At 34.6% G+C, this 20,354-nt stretch overlaps 3 protein-coding genes and 1 non-coding gene across 5 annotated transcripts; 2 read left to right on the forward strand and 2 right to left on the reverse strand.

Moving 5' to 3' along the window:
- Positions 1 to 6,406: 6,406 nt before the first annotated feature.
- On the forward strand, positions 6,407 to 10,137 carry LOC107875528 (scarecrow-like protein 14). Its single transcript, XM_016722280.2, has 2 exons — positions 6,407 to 6,778; positions 7,666 to 10,137. Exon 2 carries the CDS (start codon positions 7,686 to 7,688, stop codon positions 9,936 to 9,938), a length of 2,253 nt encoding a protein of 750 aa, XP_016577766.1. The 5' UTR covers positions 6,407 to 6,778; positions 7,666 to 7,685; the 3' UTR covers positions 9,939 to 10,137.
- A 1,372-nt stretch (positions 10,138 to 11,509) lies between these two features.
- On the reverse strand, positions 11,510 to 11,594 carry LOC124899907. The gene has a single exon (XR_007057468.1). It is a non-coding gene; the product is annotated as a small nucleolar RNA Z196/R39/R59 family (small nucleolar RNA).
- A 2,738-nt stretch (positions 11,595 to 14,332) lies between these two features.
- Positions 14,333 to 15,471, forward strand: LOC107873815 (scarecrow-like protein 14). The gene is given in 2 exon segments (XM_047414609.1): positions 14,333 to 14,449; positions 14,569 to 15,471. Coding segments are annotated over 2 exon segments (1,020 nt in total).
- A 695-nt stretch (positions 15,472 to 16,166) lies between these two features.
- LOC107875527 (uncharacterized protein C24B11.05) lies at positions 16,167 to 19,590 on the reverse strand. 2 transcript variants are annotated; one of them, XM_016722277.2, is made up of 11 exons: positions 19,406 to 19,512; positions 19,234 to 19,253; positions 17,950 to 18,025; positions 17,794 to 17,859; positions 17,588 to 17,685; positions 17,467 to 17,504; positions 17,294 to 17,381; positions 17,053 to 17,182; positions 16,878 to 16,966; positions 16,722 to 16,787; positions 16,167 to 16,614 (listed from the first exon to the last, which is right to left on the reverse strand). In XM_016722277.2, the coding sequence occupies exons 3-11, from the start codon at positions 18,008 to 18,010 to the stop codon at positions 16,471 to 16,473; spliced, it is 780 nt and encodes a 259-aa protein (XP_016577763.1). In that variant the 5' UTR covers positions 18,011 to 18,025; positions 19,234 to 19,253; positions 19,406 to 19,512; the 3' UTR covers positions 16,167 to 16,470. The 2 variants fall into 2 exon arrangements, with proteins under 2 accessions (XP_016577763.1, XP_016577765.1); XM_016722279.2 differs by lacking the exon at positions 19,234 to 19,253 and having other exon boundaries at positions 19,406 to 19,590.
- Positions 19,591 to 20,354: the final 764 nt, after the last annotated feature.

Below are 20,354 nucleotides of genomic sequence, written 5' to 3' on the forward strand. Positions count from 1 at the left end.
CCGACCGAGAAAAGAAAACAAGCTAAGGGTGTATTTGGTATGATGGAAAATATTTTTCTATTTTTTTTTGTTTGGTTGCAATAAAATGTTTGAAAAATATTTTCCACAACAATTCATTTTCCTTAATTTGAGGGAAAATGACTTCCCTCATGGGCCAAGGAAAGTCATTTTCCAGAAAATGAAAAATGTGACTTAACTCTACCCTCACCCCTCTTCCCCACCCCAACAACACTCATATTGAAATAACTCAAAAAATTCATATTTCTCAAAAATTTACATTACTCAAAAATATTTTTCACTGTACTTTGCTTCAATTTTTCACTGCTTGAAATAAAAAATAGTGAAGCCCGAATTTTTTCCATTTCTAATGTTCGTTGAATGTATTGTTATTTTCATATGCATAGAGGAAAATTTACCTATGTTACTTTTGCTAATTGCATATTTCATTTTGTCATCGATGTAACTTATTTCAAGAGGTTGAATAAGCTTGTCGTTCCATTATTGATACAAGAATGACAACGGAAGGCACAAAGCACACTCCAAATCAGTCCACAATCTTAAGGATCCGAGGACCAAGATGGAGACCACTCTCGGATTCGCTATCAACAAAAAGAATACAAGATACAATGTGTATTTTAACACCAAAACAGCAATAACAACAAGAACAAGATGAACACAAGATGATAAAAAAGAAGACACAAGATTCGAATTTAACAATAACAACAAGAACATAAGATTACAACACAAACAATAAACAAGATTACAAGAAGGTAAAAGGATAGATAGATAGACCACATGAATATATAATCTTAAGAACCCAAGAATGGACAATCTTGGACCCTTAACACTACACACAACAATAAACCTATCTCTTACAAAGACACAAGATCGGAATCCACCTCTCAAGCATCAATGTTTCCAAGCAAACAACAACAAAAGAGAATCCACCGTATTGTTGTATCCTAGTTTCGGTTTTGCCTCCAAAGAGAAGAGAGGACTTGTGTTTTCCAATGTCTTAAGACTTACAACATCATCAATAAACTAAGTCTAAAACCCTACAATGTTCCTTCTATAGCTATTACAAAATATAAGTTAAAATGACCAAAAGACCCTTCAAAGAGTGGGCACCCATCTAGTGTAATTTATGAGCTGATTTGGGTGCATTTTGGGCCTCTTTTACACTTCAATTGCACATGCCAAGGCTCGGATCCAACACGCACTCTCCTAAGTCCATATACGTGATTATTCCCGTATCATCCTCTCCATCTTGAGAGGAGTTTGTCCACAAATCCACGGCTTCACCTCATTCAATTGGTCACTTCAAAGGAAACCTACTCAAAACAATCCGCAAAAAAGTCACAGAAATAAGTCAAAACAGTCTACAAAATCATGAAGAATCCGAGGGCTCAATAACAACAAGTCTCGACCATTATCTTGATTTTGAACCTCGGCTTTCTCTCTATCTCAAGCCTTGTCTTCAATCTCATCCGAAACAAGTCTCCTACCATCATACAAGTATTGTAGTAGTCTCCATATCCATCATGTTCCTTTCTACCATACTCCTCTACATGGATATATCGATTTTGGTGAAGTGGAGTTTCGATTGAGAGGAATGATTTGGTAAGTGGGGCTTCGGTTGTGGAGCTTGGCTGGGAGGAAATTGGCTTCTAAGTCCCTCTTGTTGGACTTGATCGAATTGAGGGGGAAGTGACTTATTTAGGTCTCGGGTTTGAGGATATTTGTTGGCTTGACTTATGTCTATGTCATTTAGTGGTGGTCTTGGAGGGTTGATCGTTTGAGGTAAAGCTTTGGGAGTAGAAACATGAGAGTTCCTTCGACTCTCCACTCGATCTAACCTCTCAAGTATAGTAGACATATTCGAGACCAATTTGTCAAGACCCGCATTCGCCTTAGCTATTTCTCGGAAAATAGCATCAAGGTGGGCCAAAATGGTGTCCATTATGTCAAAGGAGTTACCTACAAAATAGAAAACACATTAGTTATACATAAACATCCTCACTATCTCTTTTATTTCTTATCTCTCGGATCCCTCACACTTAATCCCACAAGTGTTGTAAGCTTGCTTGTACTCCGAGAGTTGTTGAGAGGTGAATCAAGTGAGAACAACGACGCAAAAGAATGAAACACACAAAGAAACGTAAAGACACATAAAAAAAAATACAGTTTCGAACTAACTCACAATCTAGTAATTGGTCACTAGCTTGTAGGTTAGTATGAGAATCAACAAATGAAACTAAAGACACAAAATGAAACTAAAAGATCAAAATTTGATCTTAAAATTTGTTGGTGAACAGTAATTAGTGATGTGGCAGTCCATGATTGGCCTCGATTCTCAACAATTTTATTTTCCAAATTTGAAAGTCTTGATCAATTCTATAATTTTTTACTTTGGTGAAAATTGTTCAATGAAGGAAAATACAAACTAGTCTTTGGAATTCAAATTTCAAGACTCAAAAGTCTTTGACTTGACTTGTACTTTTCCTTAAAACATGGACCTTTGTTTTATGGAAAAGTGGTGGAGATGTAATGTAAAGTCTTTTGGTGGTTGGGGGTCTTTCAAGACTTAACAAGTATTACACTTTGTCTTTCACCTTTTTAAGATCTAAGTTCACTTTAATACTAACATGGTGATGAATATGGTGAAAAACTTCAAGAACACAACAACCACAACAAGAACAACCAACAACAATCTCCCAAGAACAACAAGTCCACCAAAACAAGGTCAACAATCTAATGGCTAAGACCACAAGGATAACAACAACAACCGACTAAGTCCCCTTTTTGTTGTGTTTTTGATTTTACAAAAGGTGAAGGGTGTGATGAACAACAAGAATACAACAACAACCTTTCAAGATCTACAACACCATCACAACACAAGGCCTTCAACTCGGTCAAGGCTAGAACAACAACAACATCCAATCGGCCACACTTTGTTCGCAACAACAATATTAACAATTCAAGCTCAAGTTTGAATCGACTCAAAATGTTAGTGAGGAACAAAACTAACACTACAAACATACAAGACAAGTAAAATACTCCTAGACCTAGACTCAAGAACAAATCTCGGCCAAGAACACCATAAGAACACAATTTCAACCAAGACAACAACAATGGACAAATTGCAATTTTTCTGAAATTTTCAGCTTTTCAATAATTTTTTTTTAATTTTCTAACAAGCAAGCCCAAGATTGATCTTGTAGGAATAAGATCAAGCCATGCTTTGATACCAAATGATACAAGAATGACAATGGAAGGCACAAAATACACTCCAAATTAGTCCACAATCTTAAGGAACCGAGGACCAAGATGGAAACCACTCTCGGATTCGCTATCAACAAGAAGAATACAAGATACAATGTGTATTTTAACACCAAAACAACAACAACAACAAAAACAAGATGAACACAAGATGATAAAAAAGAAGACACAAGATTCGGATTTAACAATAACAACAAGAACATAAGATTACAACACAAACAATAAACAAGATTACAAGAAGGTAAAAGGATAAATAGATAGACCACATGAAGGTATAATCTTAAGAACCCAAGAATGGACAATCTTGGACCCTTAACACTACACACAACAATAAACCTATCTCTTACAAAGACACAAGATCAGAATCCACCTCTCAAGCATCAATGTTTCCAAGCAAACAACAACAAAAGAGAATCCACCGTATTGTTGTATCCTAGTTTCGATTTTGCCTCCAAAGAGAAGAGAGGACTTGTGTTTTCCAATGTCTTAAGACTTACAACATCATCAATAAACTAAGTCTAAAACCCTACAATGTTCCTTTTATAGCTATTACAAAATATAAGTTAAAATGACCAAAAGATCCTTCAAAGAGTGGGCACCCATCTAGTGTAATTTATAGGCTGATTTGGGTGCATTCTGGGTCTCTTTTACACTTCAATTGCACATGCCAAGACTCGGATCCAACACGCATTCTCCTAAGTCCATATCCGTGATTATTCCTGTATCAGTTATATTTCTATTGATTGTAGTATCTTGAGATTTTCCTGACAAAATATTGAAAAGTTTCTTCTATATTTACTAATTAATAGTTGCTTAAATTTAGTGATTGTAATATTTTAGTATACGATATTGATATTATTTGTTATGATTAAATTAGTTCTTACAAATTGTTGAGTTGCTTGAGGCACTGCTATACCAGCTAACAGTTAGTAGTATTTTCTAAAAAAATATTTTTTCACTCACCAATCAAACACTAGAAAATATTTTTCTAAAAAATAGTCTCTACTCACCAACCAAACACCATAAAGTATTTTTCGAAAAATATTTTCCACTCACCGACCAAACATGAGAAAATAAGTAGAAAACCAACTTATTTTCCAGGAAAAACAATTTCCAAGAAAACATTTTCCATGAAAAATATTTTTCATCATACCAAACACACCCATAAAGTAAAAGAAAAATCAGAATCTCGAAAGTTCCGTGAAGGGTTTCTGTAAAGTCTCCTGATCTTGTCTCCAATCGAAAGTTAAGACTTGAAGAGATCTAGTAAGTGAACTATTCTTTTCATGTTGCTTTTCCTTTTTGAGTCTTTGTGAGTCATTATTATGGGGTTGTTGTTGAGCTATGTTTTTCATTTAGCACTTAATAGAATCAGTCTTTATATCAAATGAGTACCAAACGTTACTTATCAAGTGCCGGATCAAGGATTTACGAATCGTGAGCGTCCGAGAGATTTGAACTCACATATTAGTAATGACGTTGAAACATTAAAGTTTTGCATGGAAACTAAAACACACATCTATTTCTGAGTTTACTGGGTGCTTTTCTAAACCTTATACCAATTTTATATATTTTTTGTATAATTATATCTAGTATGTATCGGATTTAATGAATATCGAAGTGCCCCAAAATTGGCCTTAGGGTTCTGAATGAATCTGTACGTTATTTTACTTATTTGATTTTTTGTGTGTGCTTCTAATTTATTCTTTGTGATTGGTGTTGTTTGCTACCTTTTGTGTTGATATTTGCTTTTTGATTCCTCAAATTCCTGTATAATTTTAGATTTGTTGAGCTGGATATATATCATCTGCTTTTCTCTGTGTATAGTATTTCAATATTAGAGACACAATGGTATGTGCATCATAAAATGTCAATACAACACATTGAATCACTTTTATTAAGCTAGTTTAAATAAGAGTATTTTCTAGATATACCATCTCTTTTTATGCATAACTTTTCTGATGCCCTACATTTTATCATCTATAAAGATAACTAATATTTTGAAAAAATAGTAAAAAATAATTTTATCCGCATATTATAATTCACAGAAAATATAGAACCTTTTTAGATTATCATTGTTCATAATTTAAATTCATCCAATAAAAAGAAATTCATCTAATAATTTCCATTTTATTAATTAAGTAAAATTGTTATCTGTATTTGATATTTATAACAACACAATAAATCATCCATAAAAGGTATCATAAAACCTATTTGTTAGGCAGATACATTTATTAGTATAACACTAATAATTTATTTTTTTTTCCATATATAAGAACTAGACTCTGATGCAAGGAATTAACACCTACCATTAATGGGCCGTTTGATTGGATATAAATTATCTCAGTATGATCGATTTCGAAATTAGTTATACTAGTTATTCCAACATTTATATAAAATTTTATTATTATATAAATGATGGAATAAATAATATCGGAGCTAACTAATACCTCTAACTAAATATAAAATAAAATAATTTTATATTTTATTTCAATTATTATTTCTTATATATACCTCAAAACCAAATGACATTCACACACACACATATATATATATATATACTAGTCAAATGTATGTGTTTTACACGTGTGTTTCGTATTGATAAATATAATTATATATAAAGAAATAAAATTATTAAAAAATAGCCATTCAGTTGAAATAAATGTAATATTTATTTAAAAAATATAATTTGACACTATAAGAAAAAGACAGATGTAAAAGATTAATTTATTAGTTCCTCAAATATGAATTAGTAATTAAAAATTAATAGTATTTTTAGTTATGTTTAAATAAGAAAAGATTGATAACCAACTATTAATAGGGTACCTAAAATATTACAAAATAATTAAATAATAATTTAATAAAATGGTAAATGACAGTTTTGTCTATTATGAAAATTTTTAAACACAAAAAGTTTAAATCACTTTTCTAAAGATATTCACACTTTTAATATATTATAGATATAAATATAGATTATAGATTATAGATTTATCATATTTTATAGTTTAATCATGATAAATTAGTAAAAATTGATAAAAATATCAAGAATTTCGTAACTTCTTACCTTTTTGTCCCTACCAATTGTCATCAATAGAGTCGCCATATAGTCGTTTTAAAGGGCAAAGTGGGAGTGTGAAATCAGAAAAAAAACACCAATCAGCTTCTCACAGTAGACAGAGACGGACAAAGAAAGAAGATGACCCGGATTGATGAAATCCATGACCCATGGTTGACTGTCGGTTAGCGGGTCGACCCGTCAAGTTTTTATATCTATCATCACAGTTTTTACACTTCCTCTTTTTCATTTTCTTTGCTTCTCCTTCACAGAAGGTTCCTTTTTCTTTCTTGGCGCAGCCTTGACTCGTGTGCATCATTTTTGCTCGATACTTTTTGCATCTTTAGCCCCTTTTGGTTTCTCTTCAAAAACAAAGTGAAAGAGCGCCTGCCTTTATTTTGCTTGTCATCTCTTCAGTTCAGTTCAGTTCAGTTTACTCCTAAGGTATGTACATGAAAAAAAAAAGTGGTGTTTTTGCTTTTCAAGTTGAGATTTTTGTGCTTGTTCTTCATTTCTGAATTAGGTTTTTGTTTATATTATGTTTTTCAGATGTCCCTTTTTTTTTTTTTTTGAAAAAAAAAAAACCCTCAAAGTTACCAAGAAACGAAGAAAAACATGGTGTTATGTTTTGGGTTTGTGTTCTCTTTCATTTGCAACTCAGATTGGATCCTTGTTCCTTCTTTTCTTTCATATTCTGTGCTTCTTTATCTTTCTTTTTATTATTATTGTTATTTTCGTGTGTCCATTTTGAGTCATACTTTTTGTTCTTTGATTTGAATCAATAGGTGATATTGTTGGTGTTTTATTTATTTATTTATTGTCACTAATGGGTTTTAGATCAGTATTTATGTTCGGGAACAGCTAAGGTAGTGGTGAGGTTTGCGTACATTCTATCCTCCCGAGTCCCCGATTACACTGGATATGTAGTTATATTAGTATTTATGTTTTCCACGGATGATTTTTGTGCTTAATAAATTTGTATCTCTATAAGTTACTTCATGTTAGTAGTCTCAGGAAAATTAGTAACTTTTTTGCCTTTTGGCTGTTTATTATTGGATCTTTCCAGAGATGAAGTTGGAAAAAAGTTGTTTTTTTCAAAAATAATTTCAATAGTTAGTTTAAATGTGGCCATTAAATTAAAGCTTTTGCAATATCTTAGGGTTCTAGTTTTTCTATTGTTTTGATGTTTTATATTGATATTAGCGTGTATAATTTTTCAATATATGCTCATTCTAGTATATTCTCATTGTTTATTTCAACCCAATAATGCCTGTTTCATCCCTTTTCTCCCCTTTGTGACCCTTTTTATTTTATCTTCTTTCTTTCTGTAGATTGTTTATACACAACTATTATGGATCCTCGATTCGTTCCGTTGCCTGATCCTGTATACACTTTCGAGTTCGATGATCAGATCAATTTGTCTAGCTTTGAGGGTTCACTGAATCCTCCTCAAAGTTATTACAATGACTATGTAGCTTTTGGTGTCCCATACACTGCCTCAAGCCTAGACATTGGTAATTTTGCTCCATCCCCAAACGTCAGCTCGGAAGTGGACTCTCCAGATGACCACGATTCGGATTCTCTGTTCAAGTACCTAAACCAGATACTTATGGAGGAGAATATTGAAGATAAACCGAGCATGTTTCATGATCCGCTGGCTTTAAAAGCTGCTGAGAAGTCCTTATATGAAGCACTTGGCAAGACTTACCCTCCTTCACCCTATCGTACTCCATATTATGTTGACCATCAGTTAGAAAGCCCTAGCCCGGACAGCATTTTCCAGACTTACAGTGACCATAGTACAAGTAGTAGCAATACCCACAGTAATTCCACCGATCCTCACTGGATTGTTGATCCTGGCAAGTCTAGGTTGCCTTTTGGGAGGAGTCCATCAGAGTACTCCACCCAACCTTTGCTGCAGAGTAACTCAGCGAGGTCCCATGTTTCTTTAAACAACTCTACTAACCTGAATGTCCATATGGACTCTCTTTTAAATCCTAATGTCCTTTCAAACGTGTTTACTGATAGCGAGTCTATGTTACAATTCAAGAGAGGGATGGAGGAAGCTAATAAATTCCTTCCAAATGTTAGTCAATTTGTCATTGATTTGGATAAATATACATTTCCTCCAAAGGTGGAAGAAGTGAACAAAGAGGCGGTGGTCAAGGCAGAGAAGGATGAGAGGAATCACTCACCTAATGACACGAAAGGAAGAAAGCATCAGTATCCCGAGGACAGTGATTATGAAGATGAAAGGAGCAACAAACAATCAGCAATATATGTGGAGGAGGAGGTTGAGTTATCAGAGATGTTTGACAGGGTTCTGCTTTGTACAGATAAAGGCGAGACAATATGTGGTGATGTCAAGTCAGAAATGGCGGTAGACAAGAGTTTAGATCAGAATGGACAAGCACATGGATCAAATGGTGGAAAAACTCGTGCTAAGAAACAAGGGACTAAAACCGAAGCTGTGGATCTAAGGACTCTCTTAGTTAGCTGTGCACAATCTGTTGCTGCTGACGACCGCAGGACACCGTATGAACAGCTGAAGCAGATCAGGCAGCATTGTTCTCCTGTTGGTGATGCATACCAAAGGCTGGCCAGTGTATTTGCTGATGGAATTGAAGCCCGGTTGGCTGGCACTGGCACTCAACTATATGCTGCCCTTGCTCCAAAAAAGATCACTGCTGCTGAGAAATTAAAAGCATATGGGGTTTACCTTTCTGCATGCCCGTTCAAGAAAATATCAATATTCTTTGCTAATAAGATGATCTTCCACACAGCATCAAATGCCAGGACATTGCATCTCATAGATTTTGGTATACTATATGGTTTCCAGTGGCCAATACTCATCCAGCTTCTCTCACAGATGCCTGATGGGCCTCCAAAGCTTCGCATTACTGGAATAGACCTTCCCCAACCTGGCTTCAGGCCAGCAGAAAGCTTAGAACAGACAGGGAGCCGCTTGGCAAAATACTGTGAGCGCTTTAATGTACCATTTGAATATAATGCCATAGCAATACAGAATTGGGAGGATATCAAAATTGAGGACTTGGAACTTGTAAGTGGTGAGACTCTTGCTGTGAACTGTCTTTTTCGTTTTGAGAACCTGCTGGATGAGACGGTGGTGTTGGACAGTCCAAGGGATGCTGTTCTGAGCTTAATTAGAAAAATGAATCCGGATATCTTTGTGCAAGCTGTAATCAATGGATCCTACAGTGCACCCTTCTTTGTCACTCGCTTCAGGGAGGCCCTCTTCCACTACTCAACTCTCTTTGACATGTTTGATGCTACTTTACCCCGTGATGATCAGCAGAGGTTGCATTTTGAACAAGAATTTTATAGACGTGAGGCAATGAATGTCATTGCTTGTGAGGGTTCCGAGAGGGTTGTGAGGCCCGAGACATACAAGCAATGGCAGGTCCGCAACATGAGGGCTGGATTCAAGCTTCTTCCCTTAAACGAACAACTCATGCAGAAGTTACGGTGCAAGGTGAAGGCGGGATACCACCGTGATTTTGTGTTTGACGAGGATGGTAAATGGATGTTACAGGGTTGGAAAGGTCGAGTAGTATGTGCTAGCTCGTGTTGGGTGCCAGCATAGAAGTATCTGAAGACATGCTTGTTGGTCAAACTTAGTTCATAGGGATGTCCTGCTATGTAGCCAAAAACAATGTGTTTTCTAGCTAATTCTGTACATAATAATGCTGGCTCTAGAAAGGATTAGTCTTTGCTAATCTTGAAATTGCAACTTTACTTCTCTTGGCAGTTCAATATTATTTTTTTTGGCTGGTGTGTAACAAGATTTGGGTATTAGGTATATCTTTCGATTTGAATTTTGATCAAGATTATGTTCTCAAAATGACAAGAACACTAGGTGATCTCTTCCTATCTGTTCTAGCCTTGATGGATAGAATAATCTGGTATTTGTTGCTGGTGAGGAGTGACAGATATCCGATAGAATTAATCAAGGTGCAGACAAGCTGGTTCGGACGCCATGATTATCCCCCAAAAAGAATTTGATCAAGATGATCATAGTAATTTAAAAAAGTAGCCAAGACATGTGAATATTCTTAGAATGTACTCCCTCCCTCCGTTCAAATTTACCATGTTATCCCTGGTAATAACTAATTAATGTTAAGATTAAAATATGATTCTTTGTTTTTTTATTTGTCAAAAATAACAAGTAAAATGAAAATCAAATTTAAAAAATGGTGGCTTCTCAAATTAAATATACCATACATGGAATTACGTGAACTGAAAATCAAATTTAAAAAATGGTGGCTTCTCAAATTAAATATACCATACATGGAATTACGTGAACTGTTACATAAGTTTAGTAGCCGTTTGACCATGAAAACTAAAAATTTTTGAAGTTGAAGTTGGAGTTGAAAGATTTTTTAAGACTTTTAAAAAATCTTTTTTAAATATGATTTTATGCCCTTAGTTTTTAAAGACTATCAACATCACTCAACTACTAATTTACCTACTAACATACAACCAAATGTGATTTTTATATATAGATACTTTCATTACTCGAACCAAGTTTGCATTAACGAAGAAAATAGCACTCGAGAACAAAGATTGACAACTAATGACTCTCTTAACAAGCATCAGAATTACATGAGATAAAATGATTGATTTGGATCATTTGTTAAGAAGCATTATTAGACGCATCATTTGTTTTTTGATTTGGATCTTCACTAGGTCCTCGCTTGTTCTCAAATAACTTTTCAGTTTTCCCAATTGCAAAAATTAACTCAAGCTGTTGAAAAATTCAGAAATAGCATACTTATCTCCTTAATTATGAGTTTCATAGCAACAGTTTCATAATTACATAATATAGCAAGTTGTATTTTGTATTTTTGCAAACTGCTGCTACAAAAATACAAATACATATGATTTTTACTGCCCTTATGATCGATATGTATTTTTGCAAATTGTTGCTACAAAAATACAAATACATATGCTACAAAATGTAATTTGATAAAAGTATTGTTATTTTTTGTAATTTAATACTTAAATATGCAACTTTATGTATTTTTTCCATTGAAGAAAGATAATGCAAACATGTTCAATCAACCGAAATGCAAAAATTGAAGAAAGATAATGCAAAAATTGAAGAAAGATAATGCAAAACAAAATTGAAGAAAGATAATGCAAAAATATCTTAGATGCAATCTAAGCCGAAAGATGGTGATATTGTTGTATTAATCACTGTTCAATCAGCAATTATGAAAAAAAATCATCATTGATTGCATCAGTGACTAAACACTTAGAACTTTTAAACATTATGAGGGCTTTGTGTAAAAATTTAAAAAATTGAGGTTATATGTAATAATAATAAGAGTTGAAAAATAGTGAAGACAACAAAAATCTATTTTCATTTTTCAGAAAATAATTTTGGAATAATTTTTAAAATTTTCATGGCCAAACACCACAATTTTAATAAATTAAAAAAAAAAATAAAAAAAAGGGAATATTTTTTATGTCCAAACGGCCTCTAAATTATTGAAATAAAAACACTCAATCTTATACTTCATCCACAACTAAAACGATAAATATTAAGTGGTGTCAACATCTTGACTCAAATACCATCATTAACAACATTTATTTGGATTTGTAGGCCTTGGCAGCCTCATATGGAAATGAAGAGATTTTAGTTGTTGGGGGAACGAAGCTGGTCCATAATTTGATTGTTGCTATAGTTTTGTCAATTTAGCTTGACATAGAATTGACGTTTGGAATTTTTTTAAAAAACATCATAGTACTTTGTTTTTTGATTTAATAATTGAGTCGTAAGTGTAAAATACCACTATCTTCCAACATCGTATGCCGCTTTTTGTTTTGTGATTGTCATTTTCTCTGATGCTTTTACTATCTAGATGGTCAAACCAATAACGTAATTATGAAATGATTACATCCCACGTCAATAATTGTAGGCCAAACACATATTATTTCTCCATTTTCATTTTTACACTTGAACTCAAACGTGTTTTGATTATACACTCTAATTCATGTCAAAATATTCCATTTTAGACACTTCCTCTTAAACAAACTTGAGTTAAAGTGTGAGGTGATCCGTGATCCATCATGATATGTATTTTCACATTTCTGTCACATAAGTATATCCTTAATAAAAATTATTTTTAGTAGGTTACTATGAATAATCAGTTTTCTTTTTCAGAGTAAACAAATATGCTTCATCAAAATCAAAGTGTTAGTTATAACAAGTGGTATGATGGTTCGATGACAGTTATGTGCACACGTTTAAATATAAATTTAATCAGTTCTAAAATGTTTTTCACTTTCTTTCACATTACAAACTTACACGTATTATTATAAATATTTGTTGCAATTGATTTTAAATAACGTACTAGTATAAGTGTTTTCTCACATCAAAATTTTAAACATAGACATATAAAAAGGCAGTCCGTGTTCTAAAACTCCCACGGAATCCGGGAAGGGCCGACTGGTCTATCGAACACGGTTTTACTTGCATTTCTACCCGAGGTTATTTAAACATATTGAAAATAATAGTCAGCTCAGGGCGGCTACGATTCAACCCAAGTGACAAGGCTATTCTACCTGTGTTTCCAAGAAAGTGAGGCTGCAAAATAAGTGTACTGACTATTCATCATTTGTCTGAAAAAAAGAAACAATGTACCACATAATAATAATAATGTAATTAGATGAAAATCTTTTGAACAGTTTTTATTCTTGAAATGGAATCAAATAATCACTCATCTCTGGCATGTGATTACTTTGATGGAGTCCTTAATTACATAAACAATATGCTTATTATGGAAGAGGAGGAGGACTTGGAGAATAGGTCTTGTATGCTTCATGATTCTTTAGCTCTACAAGCTACAGAGAAATCATTTTATGATGCTCTTTATGTAGATCAACAATTAATTCAACATACTTGTGTGAATTATTGTACGGAAAAAGGGTCAAAAATACCCTTAGCGTTATGAGGATTTTATGAGGATTTTAGTGACTCTGTAGGAGGGACAAGTAGTAGAAAGTATTTGGCAAGTTGTGTAGAGGAATTAGATCAGACAGAGGTGTATGATACAACACTTCTTTGTCCTTCCAGGAATCCTGGATTTTATAGCAATCCGCCGTGTTGTAAGAATGCTGGTGGTTCAATAGTGTAAGAAGCCACTGTATGTTCAATCAAGAATACCAAAGCGAGGAAGTGATACGGGTATCATGGGCTCGAGACCAATCACTAGGAGTCAAGCTCGGGAACTACAAAGGCTTCAAGACACGTTTATGAAAATGGACGTATTGGAGCCACCCAAAGGAGTATATGCATTAACATGTGAGGAATTTCCTTAGGTGTTACAAAACACACCAAAGCTGTCCACTTTTGCATCCCAAACCCACCCCTTTCATTAAGGGTAGAAGGGTCCTTTCCTCATGACTTTTGTAATAGACTATTTATAGGATCCTTTTAGTCTTGCACTCCTTAGCTTATTTTGAATGAACATTGTAACATTGAAACACCATTTTCCTCTCAAGAAGAGAGTAGACCACCAACTTTGAACATCACAAGTGAAAGGTTCCATTTGTGTTGTGAAACGGCTAGAAACGTGAGTGCTTGAGTGAATCGAGTTCCTCTTGTGTTCCATAAGAACGTGGTGCTTGTTAAGTTATTTTGTAGAGGTTTTAGAGTATTAGTACACTCTTTAGTTGCTCCATTATGAGTTATCCTTGCGTTAAGTTACTTATCTTCTTTATCGTTTAAGTTTGTGTTTGTTGTTTCCATTTAATGTCTTATGCGTGTGGACTGTTTGTGAGTTTGCGGACTGTTTTGTGCTCATTTAGATACCGTTTGGTATCAGGAAGGCCACAAGGTGGTGCAGAATGAGTCACCGCGAATGTAGTAGATTTGTGGAGGCTGTTAACTCAGTGTGCACAAGCTGTGGCAAATTATGATACTAGGATTGCCCATGAAAAGCTGAAGCGCCATATGGTGAAGCAACAGAAAGAATGGCACACTACTTTGCTGATGCTCTCGAGGCTCGTTTGGCTGGCACTGGAATAGAACTGTATGCAGCTTTTGCAATGAGGACAATAACTGCTGCAGACATATTAAAAGCCTTTCAGGTCAGAAGCAGGTTCAACTGAATCTATTGCTATAACTACGCACACATGCCAAAAAAGGACGTTTATTGAACATGTACTATATAATAAGTTTGCGGTCATTCTGAACTTACTGACTTTAGATCCTTCGTTCGCCTTTGTTTCAGGTGTATGTTACAGCTTTGTCTAACATATTTGCTGGCGAGTCAATTGGGATGCTGACGAGGGAAGCAACAAGTATACACATAATTGATTTTGGTATTCTGTATGGTTTCCAGTGGCCATGTTTCATTCAGGGGATTTCCCTTAGGCCATCAGGACCTCCAATACTTCGGATTACAGGAATAGACTTTCCACAACCTGGATTCAGACCAGCAGAAAGAGTTGAGGAGACAGGGCGTCAACTAGCTAAGTATTGCAGGAGATTTAATGTCCCTTTTGAGTATAATGCTATAGCTAAGAAATGGGATTCTATCCAGCTAAATGATCTCAAGATAAACAAAAGTGAGATGCTTGTTGTTAATTGCTTATACCGGCTCATATATGTGCCTGATGAAACAGCAAGCGAAAACAGTCCAAGGGATGATGTTCTAAGATTGATTAAGCAAATAAAGCCTGATGTTTTCCTTCATGGAATCATTAACGGGACACATAACTCAAGTTTCTTTGAAACTCGATTTAAAGAGGCACTATTCCACTACTCTTCTCTGTTTGACATGATGGAGGCAACTGTACCACGTGAAAATCAAGAGAGATTGCTGTTTGAGAAGGTGAATTTCGGGAAGGAAATCATGAACATTGTGGCTTGGGAAGGTACTGCAAGAGTTGAGAGGCCAGAACCGTATAAGCAATGGCAGTTAAGAAACTAGAGAGCTGGCTTTAGGCAGATTCCATTAGAACCGAACATAGTTAACGAAGTGAGGGCCAAGGTGCAACTGCAATACCATAAGGACTTTTTAGTGGATGAAGATGGCAACTGGATGCTGCAAGGATGGAAAGGCAGAGTTATATATGCTCTCTCTTGTGGGGAACCTGTTGATAATTGATCATTCGGAATATTTTAACAAACTGAACTATTTGATTCTATCATGAGTGCTGGCACTTACGTGGTCTCCCTTTGCTTATGTTTGCTTCAAATGAATTGCAACACTGGAAGCTAGAAATTTGACATTTAACAGTATAACACCCCTAGAGTTCTTGCACATCTTTTTCTTCTGTCATCTTTGATTACGCATGAAATATCATTGATGTGAGGTGACCTTCTTGACTATTAAATCCCTACTACATTATTTCAATCAGTGTTGTGTTTGAGTCCATGTCGATTCTCGATTGGCTAGAACTACATGTTGCTAAAGTTTGAAGCATTCACACGATTTAGTTCATAAAGCTATAAGCTTGTGAACTTTTCCAACATCCATCAACAATAGTATCAGCATGGAGATTTGCATCGTCTGTTGGACTTTGTAGCTTTGGACTCTATAGTTCAACCATATCAGTGGCATTTGGAATAATCTTATTTTCATTACAGGCATTCCTTCTTTAATTGCTGCTCGATTGTATACATATACACTCTTTGAATTGGGACCAATATTAGAGGGAAAACACAAAGACCAAAATATGGCTTTCAACATGCTGAGGCTTGTGGTAATTAACAAGACATAATAATAAACGCTTTGACATTTATGGGACTCCAGAAATCAATTCAACAAAAAAAGAAGGATAAATAAACTGAAGCAAGACGTTGAAGATGAAAGGTGGTTGCATTGAAAGTCAGTCACAAACGAAAATACTTATATTCAAACATGTTCCAGCAGCCATCATTGGCTTTACATGCCAAAACTTACTTCTAAGAGAAGTTATTACAGCTATAGCCACATGAGAAATTTCACATCCACTAAGCAATAATAATATAAGCTAGAGGACTGAAACCAGTGAAACGACGTTTATTCAGGTTAACGGACAAAAGAGGACACTAGAAAAAAGAAAATGAAAGTAAAAAATTATATAAATACTACTATGGTTGTCTTTATTGTGAGATTACACAACTAAACTCTCACTTCAATTGCAGTCTTTTCTGAGTAACGAATGTCTGGTTTAACATCCTCCCATAACTCCGGTAATGCTTCCTTCATGTTATGTATGCTTTCTAGTGCATTATCTATACCTTTTGTTCTATGTGAGGCACCCACCTATACCAAATAAGTGAAAATTCACGTCATATTAGTAAGAATTAAGGAGGAGGAAAGTGAGATTCTTTTTACTTTTGCGGCTCCCAAAGTCAAGTAATTCAACTTACCCACACAGTATGAAGGCCCGTGAGCTTAGCAGTCTGAAGGTTACGGACTGAGTCATCAAAGAACAGCTGAGGAAAGCAGAAAGATAAAAGGATTAGGTTAGAATTCAGATAAATTGTTTAAAGACGGAAATACAGAAATCAAGGCTAAGTATGTACCGTCTTCTGAGGGTTAATATTAGCTATTTTAAAGGCTTGTTCATAGGCTTCTTCGAAGGGTTTGCAAACAATAAGAGACCTAGGGGATTCTGGAAGGAGAAACAGTATCTCGTATTAGTCAATATATTTGAAACGTCACAAGAGTGAATGAAACTAGATTGGTCAACAGACTCACCAACATTGCTTTTGTTGTCGTTGTTGGTAGGATTCAGAGTCTCAAAGCATATGATATCATCAAAGCAGTCCTCTAATCCCAGCCTGCTCAGAACTTTTGCCACATGGGCTTCATTTGCATTTGAAAATATCTGTTTCAATCACAAGTATGCACATTACATCAACATTGTCCTACAAAGACTATACGGTCATTAAGGTACTGGCTTGTTTGTAGTGCTATGGAAAAAGTATATGTGACTTACAACTTTCCGAACAGGCAAACTGCGCAAAAGATTCCTCAGAACAGGGTCATGCTTTAAAAGTTCATAAGGTAGTCTCCCATGTACAAAACTGTAAATGAAAGATCGGATAAGCTACTTCTCATTCAAAAACAGTATAAAGGGACGTGTAAGGAAACATAGAGAAGAAGTGGTACCTATGGTAGTCGTCATAATCAAAGTCGTAACCAATGGCCTGAAAAAATTGAATACCAAATTTAGCATATGAACAGCCCAGACTAACTGTGCAGAGTTGATTTACACAAGCAACAATCTTACCCTGAGACCAGCCATGGTTGTTCCGTACTCCTTATATAAGCTTATGCACATTTCTGGAACTTTAGTCTCATCAATGCCAAGCTTTTCAATCATATAATCTAAACAAACATTTAAGTGGGAAGATTATTGATCATCCGATCCAACAAACATTTATCTAGGAAGCAATTATTCAAGGAAATATCAATTTAAAGAGAACTACAATTTACCAATGATATTCTTCGTGCATTGTGCAGAAATACCAGAGCTTAGAGGATAAAGTGTATCATCAACATCTGAAAATTGAGGTAGAAACATTTTTAGAAATAAATACACAAGGCAGTCTTCCTTTATAAGGAGAACATATAACGGATATATAGACTTACCAAAGAGAAGGCACTCGTATTTTGGCTCCAAAACTCGCTTGTAACTGTCTTCATGCTCCATTTTGTTCTAAAGGATCTAAAACAATATAAACATCGAAATTAGAATTTGACACACAAATTAGATACAAGTGCTGTCGAAACTCTCCTAAAGTATAGACGATAAGGCTATTGAGAGATCGGATAAATCTCAATTAAAATTGGAGTTCATGAGTTATAGAACTGATAATACTTGTTCCCTCCACAACAATAGAAAGATGCATGCCTTAAGCTCCTCTAATAGGAATCCGCTCCCACGAAAGGACTGGGAGGAATAAACACAACTGCAAAAGAAGCGTCTTTGGTATTGGTTCTATGGTGATTGACTAACTATTATCACGAGCAAATCAACATAAGGGAGACTAAAATGTCCAGATAATAACGGAAAAGATCTAAAACCTCAAACATGGCTTCTCCAGCTTCATAAGAATTACTAATAGAATTTAATTCAAAAGCTTAATACTCTGCTTAATTAGCATATTATAAGAAATGAATTTTTATTGGATGTCCCTCCTTCTGATAAAACTGGAAAGAATCAAAAACTGATGTTATATCTACCAGGAGCCTCAATTAACTTGAATATCATTTTTCATTAGCTGTTGATCAAAATTCAATCTTGATCTTAAAAAAAATAAGAGAACATCATCCAAGAGTTAACAATCAAACAGTGCACCAGAGTGTATTCCTCTTTAACCGACCATCTCCACAACATTGGTAATAGTCTATTCATCATTAACCACTCTTGCTTTTAAAAAAAGGGAAGAAACAGGCCAGGAAAAAGATCAGTCCTTGTAAACACTGAATCTTTACCACACAATGATACAAAGGGACAAGCCATTCAATCACATTACCACAACAAAAAGGGGAAGATCAACAAAACTAGAAGATACTCCGCTGATTAAAAAGAATGTCATTTTCCTTCTCTTTATTTTTTTTTTGGAAACTCGTTAATTCTAACTTCTCACATAACATGTTTAAGACCACGAGATTAAACATTTTTTTTTTACGTATCTATGATTAAAACCACAATATTCAAATTACTCCGTCCAAAGTAAAAACAAACAAACAAATGAAACGGAGGGAGTAAAAAGACTATCTTGGCCAAAACATACAAGAATACTCTAAAACTGCAACGAAATCTGAAACAAACTACTCACTGAAACTATATATATATATCCTTATTGAAACTCCAAAGTAAAAACAAGGAAAAGATTTAATTAAAAATAAAAACACCAATCTTGCACGTACCAAAAAGGGAACACCTAAAACTGCAACAAAATGTGAAAGAAAGGAACCGTAAGAAAGAGCATTACTCCATTGATAAAGATGTGGAAAAAAACAAACACGAATACACATAAAAACTGCAACAAAAAACATAAAAAGAGGAACCCAATTGAGGGAAAGAGAAGAGAGATCATACCAAATCTGAATGTGGTAGGTTACTTTTGAGCAGTTTTCTTAAAGAAAGATGGGAAATAAACGCGGAGAATAATGAAAGAGCGCAACGTATAGGTGGCTGGCTATTTATAGCATAAAACAAACTTTAAAATGAAGGGAACAGCGAAGTAACGTACAGCTAGGCTATATAAAAATTAAAAATGAAAAAGCTTACTTTTACACTTTGTTACAGGCAAGGGGGAAGATGGGCCGAAAGGGATTGAATAAGTCTTGGGTCCTACTACGTCAACAATTCTGACCAATTATTTTTCAAATGGAGTACTACTATCTTTTTTCTTTCCTTTTCTCGAACCACATAATTATATGATCCCCCAATTTGACAGGAATAGCATTTGTAGTCGATAACAACCGCAACAACGTATTAATTAAAATTTTATTAAATCTAATTTGGAAAGCGTAAAATATACACAAACGTTTTCTATTTTTGTAAAGTTAATAAGGACCCTTGGTTAACAATTAAACATAATGGTGCCCGACAATTTTAATTCCTTTGATCTACTTTTTGCGTCATAGTTGTGTAGGAGTCGAATCATCATCAATCGCCCTCTTGTCTTTTTTTTTTTTAAAAAAGAGAGAGATCTTAAGTTCTTAGAAAATTGAATAATATTGTTATGACTTTTTTATTCCAATTTCCTACTTATTTTTTTTATATTCATATTGGAATTCGATTAATTTAAATTTAAGCTGAAAAATCCTACTATTAACATAAAGCACTTTCTGTCAAAGGTGATTCTATACTCCGAGCTTGAATATGAGAGCTCTGAATGAATGAATGAATGAATGCTTGCCCTTGCCACTCTCTCATAACTTTTTAGGATTTTGAGAGTATTCTTGTTAGGACAACACGCCATCCAGTTCCACCCACTACAAATTCCTAATTAATTAGGCACATGTGCTAAGACCCACCAAAA

The sequence above is a fragment of the Capsicum annuum genome, chromosome 6 (genome assembly GCF_002878395.1).
Source record: "Capsicum annuum cultivar UCD-10X-F1 chromosome 6, UCD10Xv1.1, whole genome shotgun sequence".
Classification (NCBI taxonomy): Eukaryota; Viridiplantae; Streptophyta; class Magnoliopsida; order Solanales; family Solanaceae; genus Capsicum; species Capsicum annuum.

Bases quoted from the DNA above. Each gene is read 5' to 3' on its own strand.
- LOC107875528 (XM_016722280.2), top strand. From the start codon at position 7,686: ATGGATCCTCGATTCGTTCCGTTGCCTGATCCTGTATACACTTTCGAG.
- LOC107875527 (XM_016722279.2), bottom strand. From the start codon at position 18,010: ATGGAGCATGAAGACAGTTACAAGCGAGTTTTGGAGCCAAAATACGAG. The intron at 17,382-17,466 runs GTACCACTTCTT...TTTCATTTACAG, and splicing joins GATTATGACGACTACCATAG to TTTTGTACATGGGAGACTAC. The intron at 16,615-16,721 runs GTAAGTTGAATT...TATTTGGTATAG, and splicing joins CGGGCCTTCATACTGTGTGG to GTGGGTGCCTCACATAGAAC.